The 24,484-nt window shown below is 41.0% G+C and overlaps 2 protein-coding genes across 2 annotated transcripts in view; both read right to left on the bottom strand.

Annotated features, from left to right (window-relative positions):
* Window positions 1-2,913: 2,913 nt before the first annotated feature.
* On the bottom strand, window positions 2,914-14,641 carry ttpa (tocopherol (alpha) transfer protein). Its single transcript, XM_022204288.2, has 5 exons — window positions 14,283-14,641; window positions 10,476-10,629; window positions 5,704-5,897; window positions 5,275-5,385; window positions 2,914-5,139 (listed from the first exon to the last, which is right to left on the bottom strand). The coding sequence occupies exons 1-5, from the start codon at window positions 14,454-14,456 to the stop codon at window positions 4,927-4,929; spliced, it is 846 nt and encodes a 281-aa protein (XP_022059980.1). The 5' UTR covers window positions 14,457-14,641; the 3' UTR covers window positions 2,914-4,926.
* Window positions 14,642-15,560: 919 nt separating this feature from the next.
* Window positions 15,561-24,484, bottom strand: part of LOC110958020 (xenotropic and polytropic retrovirus receptor 1 homolog) — a 72,055-nt gene continuing 63,131 nt past the window's right edge. The window contains exons 15-16 of the mRNA XM_051952911.1: window positions 24,234-24,455; window positions 15,561-22,840 (exon numbers count right to left, since the gene is read on the bottom strand). Coding sequence (XP_051808871.1) covers window positions 22,786-22,840; window positions 24,234-24,455 — 277 coding nt within the window. The 3' untranslated portion in view covers window positions 15,561-22,785. The remainder of the gene's footprint in view (window positions 22,841-24,233; window positions 24,456-24,484) is intronic.

Consider the following 24,484-nt stretch of genomic DNA (forward strand, 5'->3'; position numbering starts at 1 on the left):
CTAAAGCTGCTTAAGTTTACAGAAAAAAAAAACTCAAAAGGCCTCCGCAGGTCATTAATGCATAAAAGATTAATTAATAATGATCGTATGTGCTTTGTGTACTCAGCATAACTGGCACTAAGAGTGAACTGAATATTCTGTCTGTACTCAAATTACTTCTGCGCCACGGCTTTTACTGCAGTCGTTTGACAAACTCAATCAGTTTTATCTCTACTCTGTTGACATGAGTCAGCTGATACGACTGGGACTATTTGTGAAGCTTGTCCATGTGTTTCTAAAGCATATCTACCTGCTAATTCTTAAAATGTTGCTGAATGACTCGTTCTTATGCTGCTGCATGACAAAAGCAGCTATCAGACGTCCTTCAAATTCAGCTATTTGACTGCCAGTGCAACAAGTATTTTTCACTTCTTAGTATAACTCAGGAGAGCAGTTTGAATGGTTCAGTCACTGTGGTTCAGATGGACTTTTCTCAATGATTATTTTAACATAAACTGCATACAGACATTCATGATGATGCACACTGTGATCGTGTTCTGACGATCTGAGAGAACGACACAAGAGGAAGGTTATAGAAGCAAAACATGACCGGCACTTATAAAAGCAGGTCAAGGTTTAAAGCATTAAAACACACACACACACACACACACACACACACACACACACACACACACGTTTGTTTTTCTATATCGGTGGGGACTTACCATTGACTCCCATTCATATCTAACTCCTAACCCTAACCCTAACCTTAACCATCACCAAATCAATGCCTAACCCTAAACAAACGTTTTTGCACTTTTACATTTTTAATTAACAACAATATGGCCAAGAAAACGGTGTTGCCACCCGTGGGGACCTCATTTTAGGTCCCCACCGTAAGACAAGTCCCCACCTTTATAGCAAATAGTCAGGTCAAAGTCCCCACCGGTATAGCAGAAACAAGTACGCACACACACACACACACACACACACACACACACACACACACACACACACACACACACAGGCGGACAAACAAAGCACAGGGAGCAGACTGAGGCAAAGTCCAGAATGCAGAGTAGTTTCAAAACACATGCAGGCACTAATCAAGACAAACAGCAGGCTGGAGAGCTGAGGCACAAAGACCTTCTGGAAGATGAACAGTGGAGGTATAAATACTACGGGATGGAAGATCAGGGAAGGTGGGAGTAGCTGGTCTGGAGAGGCAGTAAATCAGATCACAGGAACACTAAAAGCCGACTAAATGACTGAATGAAAGACAGAAAACAAACAAAAAAAAACCCCAGCAAGACCTTGAGATCGACCATTTCACGTTTTGAGTCAGATGTTCCACTAACTGTTGGATGGATTGCTATGAAATTGGGTCAGAATCTCTAGAGGGTGAACCTCATTAACTTATACTGTATGGTGCCTATATAAACCTAACCCAACCTACCCTAACTCTGGCATGGCTCAGTGGGTAGAGTGGCCGTCTTGCAAGTGGAGGGTTGCTGGTTTGATCCTTGGTTTGTAGAGCTCATGTCGAGGTGTCTCTAAGCAAGACACCAAACCCCCAACTGCTCCTGATGAGCCGTGGTTAGCGCCTTGCATGGCAGCTTCCGCCATCAATGTGTGAATGTGTCATACTGTAAAGTCCAATGCTAAAGGGCATCTTTCAGGTACAGTAAAGCGCTATATAAATATTTACCGTTTTACTATTAATGGTACCATGTGCACGACACCCCACCGGTATAAAAAGTCTGCATCAAGTATCAAAGAAATGTAGTCTTAGCTTGTTGACCATTCAGCTCCTCAACACTGCCCTTTTGCAAAAACAAACTGAAATGAGCTTTGTTTCTGATTTGTTGACCTTTTCAGTTCATAGATAGTACTTTCAAAGATCTAGCTGAGAGTTTTGATGCGTTATCTCTGCAAAGGGGAGCATCAAAATATAACCATGTGGAACCCAAATTCATGAAGAAATCAAACAAGAAATCAACTTTGTGTTCAGAAAAAAGGGAATCATTGGCTGATCAGTTGGACTTCAGGATTTATACAGCCTATAAGAAGAACAGACCTTTAAACTTTCAGCATCATCCATCCATCCATCCATCCTCTATATACCGCTTTATCCTCATTAGGGTCGCGGGGGGTGCTGGAGTCTATCCCAGCTGACTCGGGTGAAGGCAGGGGACACCCTGGACAGGTCACCAGTCTGTCACAGGGCTACATATACAGACACACAATCACACTCACATTCACACCTACGGACAATTTAGAGTAACCAATTAACCTCAGCATGTTTTTGGACTGTGGGAGGAAGCCGGAGTACCCGGAGAAAACCCACGCATGCACAGGGAGAACATGCAAACTCCATGCAGAAAGATCCCAGGCCCAGGCCAGGATTTGAACCGGGATCTTCTTGCTGCAAGGCAAAGTTCTAACCACTACTACACTGAGCAGCCACTTTCGGCATCAGTAAGTATGAAATGGTCCACAAGGGTCTGCCTGACATAAACAGACTGCCAGAATCCATGCGCAGCCCATCATTTGTAGTGCACATGCTCAGAGCAGCTCGTACTTGGATGGAATCTGCTGCATGTTTGCTGTTTACTGTGTCCGAGGTGTCCACAGCTGTCTGAGGATCCATAAGGAGTAGAACCAAGGCTTTACAGCTCTGCTAGCATGGCTGAAGACGGTTAGTCTTGCTTAAAACAGATGTTATGAAAATATATCCTTTTCTACATCATTTTGGCATATGTAATTATTACTATAGATGTGTAATGTGTGAGTTCATCATCAGAGGAGGCAGTTAGAGTTAATGAAGATATTGATCAGGGCTGTACTGAAACAGTCAAAGGAAAGTGTAAGGTTGGGTTTGAAAGCTGAAACCATGTAAGTCCAAAATAAACACATGTGAAAAACAATCCGAGCTTGGCGTGTTACTACACAATTTATTGACAATATTTTGAGCCCTTTATGTCATTGGATAGTTAATGTGTAGGAATCTTGCCTATTTATTCAGACTTACAATAATAAAGGTGCAGATCTGTGCTTCAAATGTTAAAAGTATCTTTTAAGCTTAAAAATAATTTCTGTCACACTGCATAGGCCCAGTTACTACAAACAGTTTCCACATGAGAACTTCAGAACTTTACATTCAACACATTCTATTTTTAAAGGGCAGAAAATTACATTTATAAATAAAAAATATGTTTTGTATTCTAGGCTGTACAGCAATTAGTTTAAAAAAATCACTATGAACTTAGTTTGTACAGACAATTCACATTATTACAGTACCTGGGTTTATGGGATGTGCTGTAAGCAGAGCTGTGGTCCAAAGAGAGCTAAAGGTGCAAGAAATCACCACCCACACATGAGACTTATTACATTTCTCTATCATTATTTCTACACAGAATTTCAGGTCATAGATGGAAAAAAGTAAAATCAATACCAGACATAAATCATTAGGAAACAGAAAGCTGATTGATTGTTTTAGCTCGTCGATCAGATCAAAGTCTGGATGGAGTGATGAACCGAAGGGAACGTAGTGAGCAAGAAAACTCAAAGTTGGGAAAAAAGTTTCGACATCCAGTATTTTGTTGAAGCATCAAACTCTGAAATTAAGCAATCCATCTCTGAAGTTCAAGTGAAAAACAGAATGTTAGTTCCTACAGAACAGCTGAATGACATCCCTGAAAACAACGTGTCATGAAGTGACTTCACCACAGTAACATTCAGCAACAGCGCTGCAAAAATTAAAATCCTGATGACAAACTGTTTGTGGTTTTTGTGCAACATGTTTGCAAGAGTCCAGACGATGTAAATATCGTCATCGGTCTATGTTTGATCAGAGTTACTGTGAGGCAACACAGTAAACTGTACTGTCTTTAGTCCAAAACACTTGAGACGAGTCGGTTTTCTGATCCTGACCAAGCTGCTGACAGTAACATTAACAAAATTAAAATTCATGAATAGAGTACATGCATTAATCATATTTTGAAAATAGTTCAAGATTGTAGGTAATATGCTTTTTCTATTTTCCTTTTGCTTCAAAGTAAGATTTGCTTTACACCTGGAATCGAGGTATGGTTAGCCTAGCTTAGCATAAAAACTGTCTTCAAAAGTCAAAAGGAGGCCAATCAATGCCTCTTGAACCCTCAGATCTACACAATGCATTGTGGCTGTTTAACTTGTAAAAAATGAAAACTTCCGCTTGTAGTGGGAGGTCTTGATGATTAACAGTATTTTCATCCACTCAGCACTTTGTAGCAGTGCGTCTATGGTTGGTCATTAATATTCCCATTAACATCAAAAATGGTTCATTTTTCAAGTCTTTTCACGGGCTGGGTAAACAACCAAGTTATTCCCTATCTACCATTTGTAAACTGGAGTCTTATAGTTTGGCCTTTAATTGTCACCATGTTGGTCTTGTGAAATTGGACATAATGAGCTACAATGGATCTAACTGAACTTAAGAACTTAAGTTGCGCTTTTTTGCAAACCAGACCAAGGTTGACCAAGTGTCCCCCTATTTCCAGTCTTGATCCTAAACTGCATCCAGACTCCAGATCAGCTCAACACCCAGACATGAGATGAACATTCATCTAACTAATACATGAAATGTGTGTATTTCAATTAAAAGATGCAACTCCAAACAATGGTTCTAGTTTGAATGAGAAACATAACAAGAAGGACAGTTAGCTAAAAAAGGAAACATGTAAACACAAAGTCAATCAGATGGATCAGAGCTGAAAGGTAGAAAAGCAGCACAGACATTACCCATATATTTTCAGCTCTCTCCACACAGCCAACAGCTTCAACAGTCAGTACTCATGAGACTTCAAAAATGGCTGCCAGAAAGCGTGTTACAATAAAAGACATCCATGAGTACGGGTTATCTTCCAAACATCCTGTTTCAGTCAGCTGTTCAGTCTCTTCTTTCTCTTAGATCAAGGCGTCCTCAGGACTTATGGCGATGTCACCGGTTGGATGAGCAGCAACCTGCTGCAGGAAATTCTCTGACTGAAGCAGCTGATTGGTCCAGTCCTGACACAACTCTTCTATTTCAGGCGCCTCCCCTCCGTATTCTGGAGGAAGGACATGCGACGAGAAGAAGTCGCCTAAAGTCTCGCAGAAATCAGCACCATGCATGTGGATCTGTAAGGAGAAACCTTGGCTTTAGAAGGATGCTTAAAGACGTGTCGTTACTTCTGCTTTAGAGGGTGAAAGTGCAACAGAGACGACTACATCTGCAGTGTAGAGTAACTGATTGGTGTGAGAGACAAAACAAACCCTCTGTTTGATCTTATCTGGCAGGAAGGGACGAATCATAGCAAAGACCGGACGGAAGAACATCGGCTCATTGACCAGATGGATTCCTCTAACTTTCAGTGGAAAAGAGTCCTGAACAAACAAACACACAAGTGAACACGCAAGTGTAAAGTTAGCAAGGTGGCTACTTCTTAAACAAATGACATCTATAAATAACCTGAAGCAGCTGCACATTGTCATACTTTAAGCTAACTCTTGCTCCATAAGGCTAAAATAAGCAAAATGTAACATAGATGCTGTATGATGGAGCTGGACAAATTTCAAGCAGTAACAACAAACTGACCCGCTAATTAAAACAACATACCAGCTTTGGGCTTTGTGTCGTGTTATTTTTAGAGAGTTTGCTATAAAGTGTTGGATGTCGTCTGCATGACGTGATTGGAGACCTACCGAAAGTACGGAGGATATCTTTCTGGCGAGGGACGGGTTGAACTGCAGGGCGTGGCCTAAACTCCACCCTTGCAGATCAAATATGACCTTCAGGCCCCGCCTTTGTGTTTCTGTCTCCATGGAGATGATCTCTGATGTCATCAGACTGACCCTGAACACCTCAAAGGCCGACCAGTCTTTTGGGTGCCACTGCCCTGCAGACAGCAGATATGTTTCAGGGTTAGCTCATGCTTCAGCGAATACAACCATCCATCCATCCATCCATCCATCCATCCTCTACACACCGCTTTATCCTCACTAGGGTCATGGGGGGTGCTGGAGTCCATCCCAGCTGACTCGGGAGAAGGCAGGGGACACCCTGGACAGGTCACCAGTCTGTCACAGGGCTACATATACAGACACACAATCACACTCACATTCACACCTACGGACAATTTAGAGTAACCAATTAACCTCAGCATGTTTTTGGACTGTGGGAGGAAGCCGGAGTACCCGGAGAAAACCCACGCATGTACAGGGAGAACATGCAAACTCCATGCAGAAAGATCCCAGGCCCAGGCCGGGATTTGAACCGGGGATCTTCTTGCTGCAAGGCGACAGTGCTAACCACTACTGCACTGTGCAGCCCAGAGTGCAACCAGAAGAAATCATTTTTGAATCATAGGGATATTTAAAATAAGCTCTTGCTTCAAAAATAAAACCTGAATTTAAGGATTTAAAGTTGCATTAGGTAACCTGAAGACCACTTGAGGACAACACTGGATTCAGCATCAACATGGAGCCGACTGCTGCCAGTTTGTCTCAGTGGTCAAAGGAACAAAACATAGTTTGTGGTTCAATAAGGGTTGTCACCCATGAACTAAAACTGTGAGAGAAACCTGGTAAGTCCATGTGTATTGATTTCTTTTTAAAACTGCGTGTGTGCAAATTTGTGTACAGTTTATTTTGAGCAGAGTGGAAAACCATTCTCTGGAGTAGAAGGTTGTCCTGTAACCTGTATCCTTTACATACATGTCACAGTATTTACTGTAGATTAACTCTCGTACCTGGAGAAGCCTCTTACGTTTTAATACTTTAATAATTTCCCGAGCAGGTGGTCAAGCAAAGAGCATTGTGGACGTTTAGCTAGCAACAGGCACCGTGACAAAGACTTCTGTGATGATTATGCCAGAGCTCATGTGCTTCCTGCTCCTATATCCCACTAGTGTAAGTACCACAGCAACTACAAGTTAGAGGAAAATATTACACGTTTCACTGTACGTGTGTTTGATAGCTTTGATTACTAGTTCACTTGTGTAATCAGATTAACAATACAAAATATAATCAGGAAGTACAGTATGTTGTAATCTAAGATTGTTCCCACAGCGCTGCCTTATTGTTAGATTAGGAGGACGTTTTTGATTCACATTCAGGGAGAAATTTACAAACTACTAATTGGTAAATAATAGAATGAGTTTTACTTTAACCAGCTGCAGCATATGTGATGAACACTTTAATGTATCAGTTACTCCAATCCAATTATATAGCAGCCATTATTCTGAATGGACCGTTGTGTATAATGAATGTCATACTTTTGGCACTTTATGTTTTAGTAAAAATTTGAATGCAGGAATTTGACTTGTCAGACTATTTCTACACTTTGTTGTTGGTATTCTAATCAGGACCTGAATACTTCTTCCACCTCCATCAGAGGTTCAGAGACAGGATGAACACTGAGGCTGCTGACTTTAACTGTAAGATCTGCTGACTGCGATGGTTCATCAGCGGTGGTCTTTATTCACCCAGAGGAAACATGTTTCCCCACCCATGCAGATGTTTTCCACTCGCAAACACAGAAATACTCTCTTGAAAGGATGGATTTATGCTCACAGATAGAGTTTTCTGTGTTCATATCACATGAACACGTCTGTTTTCTATGTGCAGACTGAATAATTATTATTATACGAGGTGTAAATGAGGCGTAACGCCTTCATGAGTGGCACAGAGATCACATTTACATGGTAGACTTCACATGTAGGCAGTTTGAATAATGAGGAAGCAGACAAACTGGTTTAACAAGGAAATCTATCAGGAAATATTGGTAGTCTATCTGTGAGAATCCGGAAGATTAAAAAACACGCAGCATCATGATGACAACACAAACTAAAGACGGTGGAAACAAGCATTAAAGAGTCACTAAGAAGTCCAATGAAACAATCATTCAGGAGCTTTTTGTGCTCATCGTCTCCAAGGGCTCACGGTTCAAGCATCTGCTTCATAAGAACTTAAAGGTTTCCTCCTTAAAAGGGAAACAGCAGCAGCTTTTTACTGGCAGGAAATTACAAATTCTTCCTGTTACGAATAGAAAACTGAAATCTTTGTTCTGTTACGGCCTGTTTATTAGTAACTAATGTTAGCACATTCTGAAGATAAGTTTATGATGTTACAACTTCTGTTATGACTTCCGGAAATATTTAAACCCTACTGGTTTTATACACAGAGTAAGAGCTAAACACTGCACATGCTCATTACTGTTCCCACTGCTGGACCCATCCATCCTATAGGCTTCAGGACGTCACACTAATAAAGCTTTTTAGGTTGTGATAAAGTTTTACGAACATGAACCCAACAAGCAATTTCCAATCTATGTCACTACAGGCTGAAATATTGCAATTATCAAATTTAAAAATTTGCTATTTTCAGTTAGCTAAAAAGAATAAATGGTTAGCTGTAAGTAGCAAATCGTTATCTAAAAGTAATAGTTAGCTAACACTAAATAAATAGTTATCTAAAAGTAATAGTTAGCTAAGACTAAATAAATAGTTATGTAAAAGTAATAGTTAGCTAAAACTAAATAAATCGTTATCTAAAAGTAATAGTTAGCTAACACTAAATAAATCGTTATCTAAAAGTAATAGTTAGCTAAAACTAAATAAATCGTTATCTAAAAGTAATAGTTAGCTAACACTAAATAAATAGTTATCTAAAAGTAATAGTTAGCTAACACTAAATAAATAGTTATCTAAAAGTAATAGTTAGCTAACACTAAATAAATAGTTATCTAAAAGTAATAGTTAGCTAACACTAAATAAATAGTTATCTAAAAGTAATAGTTAGCTAACACTAAATAAATCGTTATCTAAAAGTAATAGTTAGCTAAAACTAAATAAATCGTTATCTAAAAGTAATAGTTAGCTAAGACTAAATAAATCGTTATCTAAAAGTAATAAAGAGTTAGCTGCTTGCTGTTGTTTGTATTTGAGGGGGTTTGAAGCAGAGTGGTCTAACCCAGAGCCTTAGAGATAGTAAGAGTTGCGACACTCCCATAGGGTGCCGTTGTACGCTTTCTTTCGGTCTATTTCCAGGTTGTGGAGGCTTGTTTAGTTCCAAGCACCGCTTCAACAGTGATAGCCACCGTTCATTTGCACTGCAGGTTGTTGAGTATATGTGGAGGTAAGTTGATGAAATGCCTTCCTCTTTTGAATTGTCAACTGCCTATATTTTATCAGAGGCTCTTTATGATGCACATGCTGAGCTTTATTTGTATTTGCGCAGCGTAATTATATATATTTTTTATCTTGGTAGACGACCGAATTTCTGCTACTTTTTTTAGCTCGACTCTGCTGTTAGCTGTGAAGTTATCTCCAGGGATATATTGACGGATTAATTGTTGATGAGTCGCTACCTCTTTTTAATTTTAACGTCTTTATATTATATCAGAAGCCCTTTGTGGTGCATACATTTATCTGTATTTGTGAATATTGGCAGATGACTGACTTTCAGGCATTGCCTTGTGCTTGTTAGCTCTTCTTTGAAAGCTACCTAGCTACATCGCTACCTCTTTTTATTGTCGAGACTACGTCCTTTATATGAGACCCTTTATAATACATAAACTTATACTTGTAAGTATTTAACAAATATATTTATTAATATCTATCGTATCTATCTATCTGCCAGTATCCCGAGAGCCCTCACTGAAGACATGAAGACCCTCATTGTTTCTCCCATTGTCAATAAAACATACTATTTCATTCATCAAAGCATAATGAGTTGTTATTCTTGAATATATATTTTGTGTATGTCTTAAAATGGTTATAGTGAGTCAACTCCTGCCTGGACACTATCTGCTGAATGGACTGTTGTTACTCTGCTTTTCAATAACTCCCAGACTACGGGTAAGTGAATCAGAGAAATATAGACATTGTCTGGAAATACAATAATCCAGCTGGGCAAAAATTAACATCTTCAATCATCTTACATTTCTGTGTAAAATCGATTTTCCATGCTAACACGAATGTGAAACATTCCCTCCAAAACCCCAAAAGTGTCTTTAATATGTCACCTTACGGCTCAAAATGTAAAACTGACATTTACATACATACTCCAATGAATTAATAATCAAACAAGTACTTGGAGGTGTGATTTTATTCCTTTTTTAACCGTGAAATCGCCGCTCTCAGTCCCATAGAAGGAAATGACAGCGCTGCCTGTTTGGAACTATTCAGGCTTACATGAACCACGTGACCCCCCCGCTGCCAGAGCAGGAGTGTTGCAACTCTTACTATCTCTAGGGCTCTGGTCTAACCCTCAAAATAACTGAGTTTTATATAGTTTCTGTAATATTTTATGGTCTATATTTTAACCCACAACCCAGATACAGCGTTACAGTGGAATGTTAGAACATTATGGAAAACACTAAACTTTGAACCCATTTTTCCTCAGAAACTACAGAAGGTGGGTCAGACCTTTCTGCTTCTGACAGTTATTTTCTTCGTCCACACTCTGATACTGACCAATCCTGTAGATGAGCACTCTGCTGCCGGTGTGGTCTCTCTCTGGGAGGACGCTGTGGTACGAAGTGTTGAGGAGGCCGAGGACAGACGAAGGAGACAAACATCTGCTGATCTCTGGACTCTCCTTCCTCCAGCGCTGGTAGTTCAGCAGGAGCTGCAACGGGACACGTTCAGGGACATCAGGGAATTCACAGCACTCTACTCTGAGTATTATCACCTGTGAATGTGGCTCAAACACGGCTGAAGTACAGGATCGCCGAGAACTTCCACGTCAGACTGCCTGATTCAAGAAATAAAACCAACAAACGAAACAATCCTGGAGATGAAGCAGCCTGGTGATCTGGAATCAAAAGCAAATTCACAGAACTAGTGATGAGGTAAAAGTCAGACTCTGTCTCACTTGGCAAGAACTTTTTGTTTTCACTGAAAACAAGAAACTCCTGTGCAGCTCCAAGTGACAGTTTTACAAGCAGTCACTCAGTTAACAGTCAGTTTATGACTCAGCCAGACACACTGAACACACTACAATGAACAATTACAGTGCTTTGGCATCCAATATTTAGTAAGGCTGGTGAAATAATACAGCAACAAGGAATGCACTGACCCTACAACCAGAGTGTGATTTCTGAAATGCAGCTCAGTCAACAGCTGTATGTGCCAACGAGGACAAAAGTACTGGAGCAAATATTTATGTGTTTGAACACAAAGACAAAGACAGTCAAGAGTTGATTCATTTTGCTGTACTGGACAGAAAACAGAAGAGAAAAAGCTGAAAATGAATTACGTTTTGTATCATCAGGTTGGAAGGTAATTCCAGTAAAACAGTATTAAGTGTGTGCACTATATGAGTGTGTTAAAACCTGCTGTCCTTTAGAAAAACAACAATCAACGGACGAAAACTTTAAGCAGGAACTTCTAGGAACTGTTAATTATATATATTATCTGGCTTTCAAAGGTCAGGATTCCCTTTACTTTTGCAGGGAAACTGTGTCAATACGTAGGTTTAAAAGCTTCAAAAATTTTATTTATATGTTTTTTGTTTCTTCCTTAGACTGACCAAAAAAGAGTGCGACACTCAGAAACAGAACGACAACAGAAACTCAGACAGCGAGGCCAACAAAAGCCCGATATTAGGATAAAGGTGAAGCATGAAGAAGAAGACAGACGCAACAGGAAAAGCACTCAGTCCTCCTCCAAGGCTGCTCAGTCGTTTCCAACAGCTCAAATCTTGATAAAAATGTGTGACTGAAATCACAGCACTATAGAATGTGTCCATTTAATATAGACGTACCCACAAACAACATGACCTTGTGCTGAGCACAGGCATCCGTTATGCTTAAAAAAGGAATAAATAGGTAGCTAAATCGTGAGCTTGGTGGAGTAAAAATAGAAAATGCAATACTTCAGTAATAGGAAATCCAACTGAAATATCTTTGACAAGCATTAAAGGGGACATATTATGCAAACCTCACTTTGTGAAAGTGTTCTTACAGTAGTGTGTGTTGCAGTAGCTCATTATGAGGTTCGAATTTGAAAACTGTCTGTTTCCTCCCTGCCTTGCTACACCACATTTTGTGAAAATGCCTGCTCAAACGTCCGATTTTGATTTGGGTCCGCTTATGACGAAATAAGCGGATTTAACTCCCCCCCCACTAGAAGCCGAGAGAGCGGAATGCGCGCTCACGTCCCGGCCCCCCACGACTTCCGCGTTCAAGCCGCACATCAGGATGGCTGAGTGCGGCCCGGGGAAGAAGAGGAGCGAGAGACCGAGCCGCCTACGTCACCGCAGTTCTCCAGACGGCTGCTACCGGTGCCATGAGCCTGGTCACTTCGTACGAGACTGCCCGGCGCCCGCACCGAGAAGCCGAGCTCCGGAAAACGAGAGAGAGTGGCGCTGTGAGGGAACCGCCACTCCAGAACCCCCTGGCTGGCTGCCGGCGGTTGGGGAGATGCCCCTTGACGAAACGGTGGGCCGCCACAGGCAGCAGCCGCTAGCAGGAGAGATGCTCCAGCAGCTGGCCGCCAGCCGCGGACTGCTGCCTGTGGTGGCCCACCGTTTTGTCAAGGGGCGGCGGGTTCTTGGTGTGGTGGAGCTGTCGGGGATTACGGGAGCGAACTCTCCGCTGGCCGGCTCTTTTCCTCTTGGGTTTGCTCCCAAGAGGCGGCTCAGTCCCTCGGTGACAGCTCGTTGGAGCTCCCTCAGTTCTTCCTCCATCTGCAGTCGGGCGAGCGCCATCCCACTTCTGACACCAATGTAGCACAGAGAGGGGAGGGGGAGTGGACAGATGTGTTCATTTGCATACCTGGAAGCAGCCCAGAAACAGCCTGTTCTGAGGAGGGCTGGTGAGAGTGAATTTTTCGACCGCTGAAACTCTGAACAAAGGATGATTTTGGGACGAGCAAACTTAAATACTATGTTTTTGGGCTTCTGAGACCTATGACCTGACTGTAAAATAGCATAATATGGGACCTTTAATAAAATGACATCATGTAAAAACAAATCTATAAAAATTTGTTTTAAAGGGGAATTTTAAAAGAGGGGACTGATATTCTGTTGCTGAGTGGTCTTCATGGCAAAAACAATTACAGATTTAAGTCTTAACTGTGAAACAACCACAAGAGTTTCACCTGAGAATCTAAGGATGCAAGCTGGATCGTACCGGGTCAAACATCTGACCCAGACGAGATTTAAAAGTGGTCAATAAAATCTTAATAAAACAAAAAAGGTAAGCAAAAAAAAAAAAAAACAAGCTGATGGATTTTAAACCAGCTGGAGGAAAGAGGTGGACTTTTGGTAGCCAGGAATGAGGGAGTTACAATAATTGAGCCTGGAGGAAATAAATGTATGAATGACATAATGAGATAGGATCGGTCTATTTCCTGGAGATGATTTGCAGCAGGAGGAAGCAGGACGAATGTTTTGATCTCAATCAAACAGGCTTCACACGGGCAGATAAGGGATGAGGGCAGATTTGTCGTTAAGTAGATTTTTTATCTATCATTTCTGTCTGTCAAGCAAATAAAGAGAATACCTCAGGCCATATAACTACAAACATGTACATCTGATAAATATTTTCTTTCATCATCAGTTCACTGTCAGAAAATACCAGATTTACAAGCATGGGTAATATTAGTGTATAATATGTGCAATACCTGCGCTGGGTATCTGTATTTCCATACATTTACAGAATATTTTAATAATGTGTATTTATTTTCTTTGTATATTGTTCATTTGCATGTAGCTTCTATTTTTCTGCAGTTTTAACTTTTATTCTTTAACGTTTTTTAAACAAAAGCCCAATAATGCCAGTGTAAATGGCACTAAAAGTTCCATTTTATTCATATTTACTTATTAAGTAGATTTGTGGTTGTCAAAAAGCTGTAGAAACAAATAAAAAGTGTCATAAATAAGTTCATTTTCTGTACATTTTCAGCTTTAGTGCAGGTAGAAAGAAGCTTTCTGCATAAATAATGTACATAAATGGCATGTAGTTTACAGTGAGGGTCGATAGGGGCTCAAGATCTATTTTTTTTCTTCACTTTAAGATTAAACTTTGTTGTAATAAATCAATGCAACTGTCATAAAACATTCACACTCAGTGCACCTTGAAGGTTTGATCACCTGGATAAATCTAAAGAGGTCAAAGAATAAAAGAAAACCTGCTGCATGACTACTGATCCATAAACTGAATGAACAATAAAAGACAAAACAGTAAAAACCAGTGAAAAACTTCAGAGGTTTCCTAAAGTTTCGGTTTAGTTGCTGCTCATTGAACCGGTTTTGGACCCGCAGCCCGCCGTGCTTACCTTCAGAGAAAGCTCCACGTCGAAGTCTCTGGCCCGCAGGAACTTGATCAGGAATCCGTCGGAGAGGCTCCGGACGGCGGTCAGCTCCTGCAGCGCCTCCCGCCTCAGGCTGCTCACATACGGCCTCACCTGCTCCGCGGCGTCCGGGAGTTCATTGAGCTGAGGCCCGTTCATGTCGCTCCCTGGTCCGCTTTCATGTCACTGAAGCCGGCGGGCCGCCGCTGGAGAGTCCCGGGTAGAGACGGAGACACGCTGGGAGGTCCTGAAGGTTCTGGAGGAGGCAGGACGGGGAGTTCCTGGATATGGAGCGGACCAGGGGCGGATCCAGAGCTGGAGCCGGAGAGGGGCCTCATGGGGCGGCTAGAAATACTGGCTACTGGGCAGAACATAAACACCTAAAACCTGTTATAATAATAATAATAATAATAATTATTATTATTATTATAGTAGTAGTGGAAGTATTAGTATAAATAGTAGCAGTAGTAATAATAGTAGCAATACGTATTGTTATACTGTAAAACTCTTTTATAACTGTAAATATCAGCAAAATTTTGCACATTGTATATTCTACCAGAACATTACTTTACATGTTTGTTTTTTTCATTTTCTTTAAAGTAACACATGAGCTACTGGATACCTTAAATTTCCCCAAAGGATTGAGTAAACTAAATGCTACATGCTGTATGCCTATTATTAGTTCTATTTTACACTGCACTTGCACTGTTAATACTGTTTTTTTATTGTAAATACCAAGAATTTTACAGCGTTGTGGCAAACATCTATCCATCCATCCATCCATCCCAGAAGCCAGGTTCTTACCCAACAAAAATGCTCCATCTCCCCCTGCTGGTTACATATAGTTACTGCAGTTAAACATGGCAGACGGACTGTATGTTATTTTTATCTGAATATCATTTATCTGCAATATTTCACACACAACTGGGAAAAATAAACTAATTCCTTCCTCTACATGTGTTAAAACAGTTTCTCTCAAAACTTTTTTCAGATAAATCAGAAGATCCTTTTAATGTGGAAATAATCTGGAAGCCGTACTTCCATTACAGACTGTAACTGGCTGTATTTCTGTTTTACTACGGCACCATTTCCAGCATCTCTTCACTGGTTTCAGCTTAAATCGATTTGAAAGAATAGATCAAATATTATTTTAAGGCCTACTTACGGTTCAGGGGGAGCTTTGACACCAAAATTGATCATTTAAAGACACTAAAATGTCGTTTATAATGACATGTAACACAGAAGTAAATAATCAGACCAACATTTTTGCTCTTTAGCCGGTTTTACTGAAAAACTGTAACAGGGGTTGGTGAACCAGGCACCTCTGTAGCATCACGCTGCTGCTGTACATACAAGACAACACCCACAGCACGGTCACCGATTACACAATGCTCCTAATCAACATATTCATCAAAAAAATTATGGATTGTATGATTAACAGCTCTGGGTCAGAACGTGGATTAAAAATGCTGTGTTTTCAATCATAAAAAAATGAACTGGTTCTGGTAGCTGGAGATCAACATGTCTTCATTGTATTCTGGTTCAAAATTAACTTAAATTGAGTGCGTCAGAGAAGTTTAGATCGATTTTATGTTCCACACCGAGGAAGCTTTGGGCCATCAAATCTCTCACAATATGGAGTATCTCAGCTTTGACCGATTTACTTTCAAACAAGCAACAAGTTTTGGAGTCAAAAGACGGTAAAATATGTGGAAAATGAATCCCATCCAGTGGCTCGATGAAGACCGATGACCAGAGAACACACAGCGTCCTCACATGGTCACCAAACAAACGACTTCACAAACTTACGACCCTTATTTGAAGAATAAAAAGCCTTGGAATGGAGGCTTGTAGAGTACAGGATAGCGTTGCCATGGGAAACTGAGCTTCAGTTCAGGCCTCTGCCACAACCCTGTTTTCTTTTTGATGCTGGCAGATCTGCAGTCAGGTAACCTTGGAGCTGTCAGCGGAGTTGCTTCCTCTGCAGAGATCTTGGACAGATTTTTAAATTATGACTTCATTCAATCCCTAATTTCTGTTTAGAAACTTGACATCATCCTTCATGTGTGGGTCTAACGCTGGGTTCAGACTACTCTCTGACTTCTCCAATGTAGACTTCAGGTCGAAGTCACCCATTTAGCTGCTACTTTCCATTATCTGCATGATGCTGTTTTCAAAATCCCTTCACTACAGGAAACAACTTCACACTGAAAATAGCCAGTTTTGCTAAAGATTTGGATGGTACAGTAAGGCAGCTCTGCTTGTTGTTTCAGTGAACCGAGTGCTTTAGCGTGTGCACGTTCCACCAAAACAACTGGTCTAGCAATGCTACACTAGCTGGAAAGTAGCCTGACCTTAAAGACGTCAGGACCTAAAACTGGATTTGGCCACGACGACTGATAGTTGTTGAATCTTGGACACCTTATAATGTCCAAACAAACTCTGTGAAACCTTGTTGGGCGTTACACAACAACAGGCTGGAAGACAAACCACCCACACTGTCCACTGTCACACAGTTCTAGTGTCTAGACATCGTTTTCTAGCAGTTTCTCTCCAATGAAACCAAATACATTATGAAAAGATTTGTCCAGGAAGAGCTTACAGTCTCTCTTTCCTCTCAGTCAAATCACTGTGAGAAGTTCTAACTCCATTTTGATCTGCATCTTATTCAGACAAAATCTTCCTGTAGTGTGAACCCAGCATAATACTCCCCAACACAGCACAATAAAACCAATGGCCATAGATGGAAAATGGTCCCATTGAGGCCAGAACATGGCTGATTACATTAGCGAGATGCTGGACAGAATCCGTTAGTACAGAGTGACATGTTGGGAATCAGTTGGCAGAAAATAGACAGGGTTATATTTAAACATTCCTAAGACATTCTGAAAGAACATGTTTTTGGTCCAGCAGATTCCACCACTGGAGGTTAGGACCGGGTATCGCTCAACGCTTTTCGACGCATATAGAAGTTTCAAAAACTCTACGGTAAGAAATGAACACAACTCTTGTCTTCATTTGACAAAAAATCATTAAAATATCTCCCAAACACAACAAACCTGCCAAAAAATTGGCAGCCTTTTAAGTTAAATCTGGAACTATATGATCAAAGAACAGGAATCACAAATTGGAACGAACATTCAGTGTTGACTCTCCAACACATTCTGACAATAACATCGAGGTTTGTTATGCCGGCCTGTTCTTCAGTGGTGGAACAGAGAAGAGGATTTCACCGTCTGTCACAGTGTCAAACATCTTTACTGGAAATTTGTATTTTATGTGTTCAATGGAATGCAGAAAGAGAACTTAAACCAAAATACAATCTGTAAAGCCAATGTGCCGTGTTCTAGATCAGAGAGCAGTCAGCCTGCCAGCAGCTGAAATGTTCAAATCACTGAAGCAAAAAAAAACACCAAAAACTGAAAATTACTTTGTGGCAAACCACATTATTTGGTCCATTTCCTGGATTTGGATGCGCAGATCTCTGGGTGTAATCATCTAAGAAACAAACACAAACCACGGACTGAGGTTTCAAATGGCGCTTTCATAAAATAATGGCTGTCAGAAGAGAAAAAGGAGTGGAGGCGGCTGAGAGGCAGTCAGGAAGCTTCTGTGTGAAATAACTGCCTAAGGTGCAAATGTGCTCACAATATCCTGAGTACGAATCTTAATCACATCTCATCTCCCAGCCTCCTGTCACTGTGGAATATGCTGCTGGTAATGCAGGAATGGCTTTGCAATAACCTAATTTGTATGTTAATGTGAGAACCTGAGGAATTACCAAAATAAAAGTCCTGAACAATCGGATGCTGAACTCTTTGGACGGAACGATCGTGTCTGTTTGTGAAAGACAGAAATGTTCTTTGATTGAAAGTTATGTACAAGAGGACACGAGTGTTGCCCTCATTTTTTAGCTATCTGAACTCCTGTGGTGCAAACAAAGCAGAGTAGAAAAGTCAGAAATGTCTTCTACTGTCCAACTAGCTGCATGCATCCGACTTCTCAAAATGGCTTTTTAAACTTCACCCATATTTAACCAAAATGAACCAATGTGAAACCAGGATTCTATGTAAAGTAAATCCAAGAATGGAAGGAGGAGGACAACAAAACGCATCCATGCAAGAATTTCACACTCATTTCAAAGACAAAGATATTGGTTTTTTTTTAGCTCAAGCTCATTTCATCCTGGACAAGTACAACAGGTTTTATAAACCTCCTGCCCTGCCAAAACACTGATTGTCTTCTACTGTTATCAGCTACATGGTGACGTCTTTAAGGCCTTGTTACACCATGAAGTCGGAAAGCAAAACGATTCCCCCAAATATGTGGATCTAAAGTCTTGCATACATACAGATTCTACTCCACTCACTGTTACACACCAACTCATTCTATAAACATTACACAAGAGAGAATATAAAGCACTCTATGCTAACAGTCAATGGTAAACCCATAGCTCCTCTGACTTAGCTTAATTGCTAACAGGATAGTAACATTACACAGTCGATGACACATATTTGGTAATACTGTTGTCCTACAATCTTCTATATGCTGTTGAGTGTTAGATTTTTTTTTTACTGCCAAAATCCCATCAAAATGGAAACACCGATTCTATGGTTTGTCACCATGTATCGAGAGACAACATCTTGGGTGCGCTTTAAGCTAGCAGATTTGTTCTCCAATTACCTTTAAGTTCCTTCAGTAAAGTATTTGTTCCTATGCATTACACACCTGAGACCTCATACAGTTGTTCTACTGGATATTTTGCAATGAAAATGTAAATCAAGATGATGAAAACTAAAACTAAACACAGGAGAATGAAGTTTGGTAATAAAGTGCACATAATCCTTGAGGGATCTGGGACCGATTTCAATCAGAGCTTTCTGGAGAATAACAGCAGTCGACCACTTTAAATTTCAAACACAAGCTATTATCGAATTCGTTACAATAAATGTAGAATAATAAACAGCTGATGAATAAAAATCAAAACTAAAACCTAAACACATTCTAATAGTTTCTTTAAGACTATAACATGACCTGACGTTTAACCGACATCGAGTGCAAGCGTGTCAAACTTTTTTGGAATGTAAAAAGAAGCAACAAAACTGACATCTTTACTCCCGTCAAAACATTTAGAAGAACCTCGCTCCAGTGTAAAAAGCTACTCTTCTTCAGCAGACAACGGAAGATAATTTCATTTTGTGGCTTTAACGATTTGGCTGCACAGACCGACACTACACCGGCGATTCACCAGGAGTTTGCCGATATGCAGACGATGTGGTCCTATTTGCGTGTACACTATTGCTGATTGAGACACAGCCAAGCCCCTGAACCACCAGCTAGAACAGAAAGCTACTATTAGTTCTTATCTAGAAATTGGTATTCAAATGAAAAAAGTCTCAGATAAACTGCGGGAAAAATAAATATGAAAGGGTAAAAAGAAAAGCAAGAAAATCGTGATGGAGTAAAATTATGTGATGCCAAATGAATGGCTATCATACAATCAAAGCAGCATAAAGTACAATTCCACCAGTACAACACAGTCATTTCCTGTTTCATTAGTCTATTCATTACATTTACGTCTGACCTTAAGCTGCCGTCAGAAAATCAGTGAAAGTACCTAAATAACTTAAAGTAGCACTTCTTCTGGATAAGGAGAGTTGGTTTTACTAAATGTTGTAGAAATGTACAGAATGCTGAGTTTATTAAGACGACAGGTAAAGCTTGGTGCTGGTAAACGAGGGAAATTAGGAATGAAAAATCTCCAAATGAACTCCAAAATCAAAGTCTGGGCCAGCTGATCAGTACAGGGTATCAAAACATTTTTGTTTTTGTTCTTCTGAATGTTTCAAGTCTCATCCAAGAGGCTTCCTTGGTTCTGACTGGTGAGGAGTCCCAGACATTTAGTCAGAAGGCTCACAGCTTGTTGTGAAACTGGAGAGGGATGACCCATGCAACCAGGAGTCCATGGACCTTTATCCTTTCTACCGGGGAGACAAACAGCTGTTCCACAAGTGCACGGCACTGCACAGGAGAATCAGCTCCTCAGGACAAGATTCAGCAGTTCACCTGCATCTAAAGGATAAGAGACACTCCTTTTGATGGCAGAAATATTCAGAATATAGAGGAGAGAAGATAAACGGTTTGGTGGAGGACTGAATTTAAACATCTACGCTAAACTGGAACGGCCATGGGCGTCTACAGCAGCGATTATCAGGTATTTAGAACGCAGTCCTGAGATCCTTCCCCAGGCAGTTTCACCCCCAATGAACACTCTAAATCCTGGATTGTTGAGTCATGTGATATGGTGGTGAGACTCCCCACCAGTCTGTTAGAACTATGGATGCCTCTTGGATGAGAAGAGCAAGAAAAAGAAGTTCGGTTACCGTCGACTGAAACATTTAGGATTACTGTCTCCCTGCTATACACATCTGAGGACATAAAGTAGATGCACAACTATATAACCAGAATTAAAATACTGAAGCTATATTAAAACGACTTTGTGTCAACACGTTATTCAACCTGAGTTACACCAGAATGTACAGGGGCTAGAAGTCCTCACCCTCTTGGAAGTTTTCCCATTTAAACTATTGAATTTCCAAGTAATTAAAAGTAAAATAAATGACTGCAAAAGTACTGATGGCCCATGAAGTCACCTGCAAAGAGGTTCTTTGTTTGAATGGAGCAAAAATCAAGCTTTTTGGACACCAGAGACACTTCGTTTGGCGGACACCAAACACTGCACCATCACCACAGTGCAGCATCCTGGTGTGGGGATACTTCTTGACAGCAAATCCAGAAAGGCTTGTAAAGGTGGAATGTGCTGATTTAGACCACACAGGGAAAATTCTGTAACTGCAGCCAAATATGCATCTACCAAACACTGATTTATTTTTCATTTTGTACTGATATTATTTTGTAGAAATCTGTTCTCAGTTTGGAATGAAAGAATGTTTTCCTGTAAATTCTTGTAAAAAAAAAAAAAAAAAGCCAAATTATAACTTCTAAGGAGGGTAAACACTTTCTATGGGCACTGCCAAACAGATTCACTCCAAAAGCCACTTCAATAAGATCTGAGTTGAACTAAAGCAACGTTTTGACGGTTTGAAGCAGCAGGTGACAGACAGGTGACCTCTTCTCTTCATCACATTTCAATCAAACTTTTTCTCTGACAGGAGTTACTGTGTTCTGAAAAAATCAACTTTCCAATCAAACAGTTTTTCAATCAACATTTCAGGAAAAAAAACTCCTCTGAACAAATCTTCAATCCTAAACGAGTCGACAGATGTGTTTAGGAAGCTCTCCCGCTCACACATGCACAAATAAGTCGGCATACATTCAGCAGAATCATTTCCCAGTGGAGGATATTCTTCACGTAGGGCGAGTGAGAGTTATAGAATGAATAAGATGATCTTCATCTTTTTCTGAAAACATAAAACTCCTTCTCAGCTCTGTGGCTGAACAGTCATTCCAGCTGCTGTTCTACAGTCTGAGCTTCACTTTTTTTTCTACTGGATCTTTTCTGAATGTCTTCACACCACCTTCTACTTTGGTCCGTCTCATATTTACAACCACAGTACAAAGAATTGCTAGTCTGTGTGTGTGTGTGTGTGTGTGTGTGTCTTCATCCCAGGCTTTCAATAAGAATAACAGCCAAAAGTTTCACGTCCATCAGCAATAAAACTGATTAAAATCACTGTTTGTGTGTTTCTAAAGCGTGTTGGTGCAGGTAGGCAGCTCTGTGATGATCTGACGGGGGCAAAAGCTGAAGAGCAAAGGGAGTCAAGCCAGTGACCTATTGGTGTTATCAGCTGTTTATCAGCATCGTCTGTTGTCGCCATAAACTCAGGAGGAGGAGGAGAAAGACACTCCTCAACCCTTTTAATTCTCTTATGTGGCAAAAAGGGCTTCTGGTCCAAATTACAGGGAGACTTCAAATCTGTTGAGGTGCCGATAGTTCACAATTTATTGAAGGCCTCGGTCGAAACGTAACCTGGATGCTGGGAGTGTAATAATAGCTAGAGGACAGCAGGAAGCTTTCAGTGGCACCATGTGGGCGAGGACACTTCATGTCAGGTTATCGGTTTGAGTTCCATTTAGCTGCGTTGTTCATGCTAGGCTGAGAGCCCGAGCAGTGAGGAGAGGCTGCAGTTACAGAGTCCACCTCTGGGTGGCGGTAGATGTCAGGGAGCTTTCACCCACTGCTTGGTAAGGTAGAGTTTAAGTGATAAGCCCACCGTTGGTTGCTATTGAAGGTAGGATGGCCACGTAGCTGGGTTGTTTGTTCAAGAGGTGAAGGTTCTTCTCCTGAAAGAGTTCTGAACCCGAGCCGAGGCTCATGCATTGGAGAGAAGATTACGTAGGCATGAGAGTTTAAAACTCTTTCTTGGTTGAGAGTTCAACGCCCGCTCGCTGGGTAATTCCTCAGTTAGGAGGTGGAGTTTCCTCCTTTGAATAAATTCTGGACCCAGGCGAGGGGCGTGGCCTGATGTCAGGAGTCATCGTCGGTGTCCTCGATCAGAACCTTGGTGTCACGGGTCTTAGACCTGAAGAGGGCACAAGGAAGAAGGCAGTTATTGTGTGAAATGTTAGCTTTGGTTAGCGTTGACTCTTTAACTTATACGTACAGGAGGTCCTCGGTTGAACGTTTGTCGCTTCATTGTTACGTCAGAACTGGTTCAGTGGAACTAGTTTGTGAGCGGAGCAGATGAATACTGTATGTACTGTAGTCACACGGCTGTCAGACGGCTCGGTTTACATCTGCCGCCACATTGGACTAAGCTACATTCACTAACTTCATTATGGCTCCTAGCACAAGTCAGACTCTTCTAAAGCTTCAAAGAAAAGGAAAGCCGTCTCCATGGAAGTGAAACGGCATTTAATAAAACGCTCTGACAGACGAACAACGGCCGGTCGCCTGGACTAAGTCACACAACGATCATCAGTGATAAAAGCTTGAACATGTAGAAGGATCTGAACCCATGAAATCAGCTGTGATTACAGAGCAGCATAGTGCTCTCATTACTGACATGAAAAGATAATTATTTAGCTGCAGCGCATCCTGGTGAGCTGACAAAAGTTTGTACTATATTTTCCTACCAAGTTGTGTTCCAGTGTGAGCTAATGACTGTTTTCTTTACTGTACAAACACGTAAACTGATCGATATCGAGATGCACGTAACGGCTTTGTCTACATTTCACCGGCGTTCCAACAAAAATCAACTTGGGTCACACGGTAGGAACGAAACTCCGGCGTAAGTCGAGGACCTCCTGGATACGAGTTCACACCACAGGGACCAGAATCATGAATAACTGTCTCCTGACAGCAGTACAGTAGTAGTAGAGGATGGATGTAATTCCTGATTCATGGTAATTCAACAACAAAAACACTGAAATCAACTGTTGCTCCAGGAGAAACATTATCCATATCAAAGGGGACATTTGACTTAAAATAAACCCAGCACTGCTTTCTCATGTCCACATCCCAGAACGACGTATTTTCAGTCATTAAAATATTTTGGTAAAATTAAACCTGCCTCTTAGCTTACCATGCTAGCTCACTATCCATACAAAAATAGAAATGTAACCTGATTTTTGCTTGCAAACGAGCTGCAGAAGCTGACTACGCTTCACAAAAAAGCAACAGGAACAAACTTGTCTTTCTCTATCAACCCTAAATATTTAAAAATTAAGTTGACATTCATTACTTAGTTGAGAGGTTTGAACAACTGGTTTTTCAGGGTGTTTTACTGAATGTTGGGGCTCCTCTTTGTTGCACTGAAAGCTAAAGTCCTCCACTGGATTATTTTTTAAATGGTGCTGATGCCTTGATGGTTTTGACTTTTAAAAATAATTTGTTGCCGTGTTTGCTGTCAGTAGAAACACTCAATAAGAACAGAGATGATGGAGTCTGATAAGGGACCGTAGATCCGTGCTCACTGTGAGGCGAGGCGTGGCCGGCGTAGACTCATGCTGTAGCTCCTTTTCCAGCTCTTCTTGCCCTGCCGGTTCCTGACCCCGTCCTCCTGGTCCATCATCTGCTCCAGCAGGGTTTGGTCGTCGGCGTTGAGCGGAGCCACGCTGATGTCTCTGACGGCCCTGAACTCACCACAGTTATTCAGATGTTCGTTCTCCAGTCGGAAGAAGTTCCACACGAAGCGTCTGGGAAGGACAAGGACGGAACATTATGT

The sequence above is a fragment of the Acanthochromis polyacanthus genome, chromosome 9 (genome assembly GCF_021347895.1).
Source record: "Acanthochromis polyacanthus isolate Apoly-LR-REF ecotype Palm Island chromosome 9, KAUST_Apoly_ChrSc, whole genome shotgun sequence".
Classification (NCBI taxonomy): Eukaryota; Metazoa; Chordata; class Actinopteri; family Pomacentridae; genus Acanthochromis; species Acanthochromis polyacanthus.